Source organism: Phaseolus vulgaris, chromosome 1, assembly GCF_051622355.1.
Source record: "Phaseolus vulgaris cultivar YP4 chromosome 1, ASM5162235v1, whole genome shotgun sequence".
Taxonomy (NCBI): domain Eukaryota; kingdom Viridiplantae; phylum Streptophyta; class Magnoliopsida; order Fabales; family Fabaceae; genus Phaseolus; species Phaseolus vulgaris.
This window is the reverse complement of record NC_143498.1, coordinates 33,896,812-33,902,751: the sequence shown is the minus strand read 5'-3', so window position 1 is coordinate 33,902,751 and position 5,940 is coordinate 33,896,812. Positions and strand designations below refer to the sequence as shown.

General features: G+C 29.6%; 1 protein-coding gene across 1 annotated transcript; it reads left to right on the top strand.

The window, feature by feature from the left end:
• The first annotated feature begins 2,307 nt into the window (after positions 1-2,307).
• On the top strand, positions 2,308-3,973 carry LOC137813939 (uncharacterized). The gene is made up of 2 exons (XM_068616431.1): positions 2,308-3,385; positions 3,662-3,973. The coding sequence occupies exons 1-2, from the start codon at positions 2,651-2,653 to the stop codon at positions 3,779-3,781; spliced, it is 855 nt and encodes a 284-aa protein (XP_068472532.1). The 5' UTR covers positions 2,308-2,650; the 3' UTR covers positions 3,782-3,973.
• Positions 3,974-5,940: the final 1,967 nt, after the last annotated feature.

The window sequence follows — 5,940 nt, the reverse complement described above, 5'->3', positions numbered from 1 at the left end:
GTTAAGGGGGGGCTAGTTGTAAGTGACCACAGTGATCAATCTTCTAGGTCTAACTTCCCTTCCCCTTCAAAAACCCCTAGTGAAAATGATGTGAGATACCTTGTGAATGTGACTTATTGGTGGTAAGACGAATGTTGGGAACAATTCCAAAACCTTTGGATGAAACCCCAAGAGAAAATATTTTCCACACCCATTGTCTTATCAACAACAAGTTATGTTCCATAATAATAGATGGGGGGTAGTTGTGCTAATGTGGCAAGTACAAGAGTAGCGGAGAAGCTTGAATTATCCATTATCTCTCATACAAAGCCCTATAACCTACAATGGCTTAGTGAAAAGGGTGAAATCATGGTTAATAAACATGTCCTCATAACTTTTGCTATAGGAAAGTATAAAGATGAGGTTTTATGTGATGTTGTGCCAATGGAAGCAACACATATTCTATTGGGAAGGCCTTGGCAATATGATAGACAAGTTTTACATGATGGTCATACCAATAGGTATAATCTACCTATGTATCGTTTTTGTTAACATATGAGTTTTGGTTTAGTCTTTCCATTTTTTTTGTATTTTCTTTTTTTTTCTTTTTTTAATAATACTTTTTCATCTGATTGTAAATGATTGTTGTTACTTGAGATATCAGCCTAACTGAGATGTCAAGTTCCATAGTCTAACATAAAAAAAATTATATAAAAAAAATGAGTATGAAAAAATGCAATTGAGTAGCGTTTTAATTTTAAGTTATTTAACTTGATTTATGGGGATCAAAGGCATGTAGTTACATGTTTTTACAAAAAAATAGTATCACCATCTCTTCTTAAATTTAATCTTTCTCATATTTTTAGTTTCTTTTAGATTTGATCTAATACTCAAATATCACTTAAGTAGAATTATTATTTTAGAAATTAAGAACTAGATGAGAACATTACTTTTTTACAACTTGACAGAGTATTTCCATAAGTAAAATTGATAAGTTTAAGTTGAATGTATAACTTTAGTTGTACATATTAATGTCATGCAATTGAAACAAAAGTATCTTTCATAAAAGTAACTATTTGCAACCTCTTAAATAACACTATCTTAATCATCTTCTTACAAGAAATGACACTCACAAGGTTCTTTTAAAATTTCCATTGTCCCTTTTAACATGGGTAACACATTTATTGATTGTTGGACAGCTGGCAAATGCTTACAAAGAAGTGAACCAAATGATTTGAATTCCAAATTTGAAGTCATAGTTTGTGAGAAGGTAATAAAAATACGTAGCTTGCACGAAGACAGAATACACCAATGCAGTGTCACACTCTGCATAGTCAATCTTAACAAACACGCACTTACAAAACCATTGCTAATCAAAGTACATAATAGCTAACATCCAACGTGGTAAGAAATAAACTGACATTGACATGTGCCACCTAGCTGGTCTTTTCAGCTTATGTGTGTTTATTGCAGAACTAAAATTTGAATTTATTTATGTTTTGAACTTTATTAAATATTTTATAAATATACTCACTTTTATGTGTATAACTACTAATAATATAAATAGGTGAATGTTGTTAAAGTAATGTGTTGAATTATCAAGATATTTTTTATTAATGTGTATTCAAAATGAAATTTATAGGAGAATAGTAATATTTTATTTCTTTCAGTTAAACACCAACATCATAATTTCAATTAAAATGCATTTTAGAAAATGTTGACATAGATTTCATATCATGTTGATATCCTTTATTGGTTCCAATATTTTCTCAAACATACCACTAAGAGACAAATTGTAGAATCTTGTAGCCAATCTATCCTCAATATTGTTAGGTGATACTATTTTCTTTTTTCTTTTTTTAGAGTGAAAACCATAAATGAGATACTGAATGATACCAAGAGTCTGTGGGCACCTGTCCTTGGAAGATTGTCTCTTCTATTCTCTTGCACTTCCAGAATCTTTCGTGCCATCATTATCATTTCACTCCAACAAGCAACCCACCATTCCCCTCAACGTGATTGAAGGTAACCAAGGAATCTTTCTTTTCTTTAGGAGTGAAAGAAGGAGAGAAGAAAACCACCCTCTTGTTACAAAAACCACAATACCAAACCATTAATTATAAGAAAATTAAAAAGAATAATCTTTTGTAGGTTTTCTTAGTAGTATCTGTAACAAAATAATACCCTCTTATCTTTTTTGCTGACAAGACTTGGTCATTACTCATTATTTTGTGCACTTACCGTTCAGAATTTTCCTTTATCTAAAAGTTAACAGCTTATGAGCCATAATTAACCATTTAATAATCCAATTTCCCAATAGAAACAAACAAGGAGAAGAATCCTAATTCCTAGCTTAGTGGCTAATCTGCTTGGTGGGAGCCACTGCATCATTCCCCAAATTGTCATTTTCAAGATGGATAAACACACACTCAATTCATGTGTAAATGGCATGTGAGCTCACCCTTTATATTTCAAGAGCAACAAGACACCCTAATTGTGGCGCTTACTCTTGTGTGCTTCTAGTGATGAAATTCCACGCAAAACTCCACAAAAGCCACCTCCTTTGATTCAGCAAAATCAACACCCAATTCTCAATATCCCATTTTGTTTTCCCTTCTTTTTTCCTATATAATCCAACTTTCCTTTTGAATATCCTTGATCTGGTGTGAAGATGGACACTAATGACTGGGTAGTCCTTTCTGATGATAGTGTCGTTGATGTCAATGAAGATTGTGGTGAGAAGCACATGTTTTTGGGGAAAAGAAACATGGATTCAAAAAGTACTTTTGATGTGGATGACTATTACTTCTGCACCTCGCCAAAATTCAAGAAAACCTCTGAGGCATCAAGGAATTTTCATCCCAGGGTTCCCAAAGAGCTTCTCCATATTCCAATTCAATTGGAATCAAGAACTGGGAAGGTCCCAGATGAAGGGTTGGTGGAAGAAACCACCAAGGATCAAGTTGAGGCCACTCTTGTACCATCATCACCTATTACCACAGAGAAAATCAAAGGAGTGGTTTTGGAAGCTAATCAAGACACTGTGCCACAGCTTATCTCCAAGATCAGGGAAATTGAGTCCCCAAAGTCTGTTGGTAGAGGATTGTTCCTTTCATCTGACATAGGTGCTTTCAAATTTGAGGAGATAGGTAGTGAGGCACACGAGATCATGGTCTCTCCCAGAATGAAGATTGACAGAGATATGAGTAATATGGACTCTGGCAAAGAAGTGGAGGACTCTGGTGATGGTTTTAACTTTTGGAAGTGGAGCTTCAATGGTGTTGGAGCTATCTGTTCATTTGGGGTTGCTGCTGCCACGATCTGTGTCCTGTTCTTTGGAAGCCACCAAAGGATTAAGTTTCACCAAGATCAGAAGATTCGGTTCCAGATCTACACTGATGACAAGGTCAGCAAATGTCTTTTTTTTTTTTGGTTTAAATATGACTTACAAATTAAAATAAATAGGTATATTTCTTATGCATATTTTAGTATAGGACTGTGATGGAAGAGCCATTTCTAACATTTTTTTGATGAAATAGTGTCATTAAAAAAAGTGGGGTAGGGGGAAGACTGTGTCTTTGTTTACTTTTGCAAAATTATGCAATTTTACTCTTCTTGAAAAGTCTCTTAGACATATTTTTGAATATTGAAGTATTGAAATGACTCTTCATTGTGACTGCAGAGGATTAAGCAAATGGTTCAGCATGCAACAAAATTGAATGAAGCAGCATTGTCAGCCATGAATGGTGTTCATCTGAGCAGAGCTCGCATAACTTGTGGTGGTTTCTATGATGGTCTATGATTGAGGCATTTTGGGATACTACAATGGTTGAACAACATGGCAAATGTGGCAAAATCCTCTTAAAATCTATCATGTAGTTTTTTCTTCTTCTATGTAAATAAAATAACTAGGGATGGTGTCTTGTAAATTAAGCTACACATTATATGTTTATTATTATTATTATTATTATTGTTATGTGTGTTTGATTTTGAAGGTTGGCTCAAGTAGTAGAAGAATTGCTTAAAGGAAGGTTTTGAAAAGTAGTGAGAGGGATAAAGTGAGAATAAGTATAGAAACTTTAGGCATGGTGGCCCAAATATTGGCATAAGTAGGAGGAATTAAGTGTGACACCAATTATAAACTTTTGGGAGATAAAGTGATTAGAAAACATTTCTTTTTCTTTCATAACTCAATTACCATTGTCAATGCTTATCGCCTTTGTTTCTTTTAAAACGTGGGTACAACAAACATCCCTTTATTGATTTCAATTCTGATTCAAATTCTGAGCTGTATTTTAGATAATCTAAATAAGTTAGAATTCGATCTTAAGAAAATTTAAAATTACAAGTTAAAAATAAAGTAATTAAAAGAGTTAATGTTTTACTTAGTCATAGTTGACTTCTTCTAAAACTATTTGCATAAATTGTTAAATATAATAAATATTAAAATTTTGTTAAAAAATATCAAACTATTTTATAATGAAAATTTAAAATTTCAAGTAATCATTTAATAAAGAATTTCAAAATGTCTTTAGTAACCTAATTATTTAAAGTATGAAATATCTTTTACATATTTAAGAAATTAAATATATTGCAATAATTAATTCGCGTAAGATATATGTTTTTTAACTGTAATAAATATTTTAAAATTGAATAAATAGATTTAAATTAATGAAATAAGTTTTAAGATGTATTTTGATAATAGTTATAACGTAAATTTAGTTTTTTTTAAATATAATTTGTGTGAATATAAATAATTTATTAAGCTATTCGATTGTAAAAAAATTAAAAATATATTTTTATATTTTTAATTCTATAGTCTAATGTCATTTTTATTATTTATTTTATTAATTACAAATAAAGGAGTGCGTTAAAAAAGAAAAAAAAGATTTTTTTTTTCAAATGAAAATAAACATTATATTAATTATTAATATTTTAATGATTTAAATAAATTTATTAAGTTAATTATATTGTAAATATGTATTTAATTTTTAAATATGTTAGTCATCATTTTTCTAGTATTGGAATAACTCAAACTAAAATTTTGAAATAAATATTAAAACCTATGAGGCTCGAGCACTCCTCTTAAATGGCGTGTCCGTGTTAGACACACATTACCGACACTTGCATGACATTTGTAGGACATGTATCGGTGAGATGTACAATTCAAAAAATATTTGTTTGATTTTTTACAATTCTAACAAGATTCTAACACAAATTTAAAATGAGAAATACATTAATTTTCTAAAAACTCAAACTTAAGGTATACATTTTTAGTATGATTATAAAAACAAAGAACAAATCATTTTGAATCAATCATGAAAAACATCTTTTTACTCTAAAAAAAACTAAAACATATTTGTTCATATAAATTTTTATTGTCAATTTATATAATTTATAATTATATAATATATAAATATGTATCCCTTATTCTACATTTTAAAAATTATACATATATCCATATTTGTGTCGTATCGATGTTCATGTCAGTATTTACATAGATTAAAACACAAATATTCTTCGAACCAACAAATTCAAATTAAAAAACTAAGTAAACACCAAATGCAAAGTAAATCAATTAATTTATAATTTTTCAATGATAAAAATATCTATTAATTATTCTAATTATTTAGTTTAATGTTTATATTAAATTTATCAAATAAATAAATTTTAGAAAGAAAATTTCTATCTAATTTAATAAGATTGAAATATAAGGTGAGAATTTGGATTTTATGAAGTCAAGAGTCTGATGGATAAAAACATAGTTTAGTATTTGACTTTCTTGAAAGCGAATAAACAATAAACAATAAAAATGTTACTTGGATAAACACTATTCTAGCTAGGGAATTGTTGTTTAACACACTACTAGGTGGAAAAAAAAATCTCTTTAAGCCAACAAAAAAAATTAAAATAAGTTTAAGCTAACTTTAACTAATTTCAATTTGGTATTCCCACAAATTT

Excerpts from the sequence above, each read along its gene's own strand:
- LOC137813939 (XM_068616431.1), top strand. The coding sequence starts at position 2,651 with ATGGACACTAATGACTGGGTAGTCCTTTCTGATGATAGTGTCGTTGAT. Across the intron at positions 3,386-3,661 it reads AGATCTACACTGATGACAAG|AGGATTAAGCAAATGGTTCA; the intron begins GTCAGCAAATGT and ends TTGTGACTGCAG.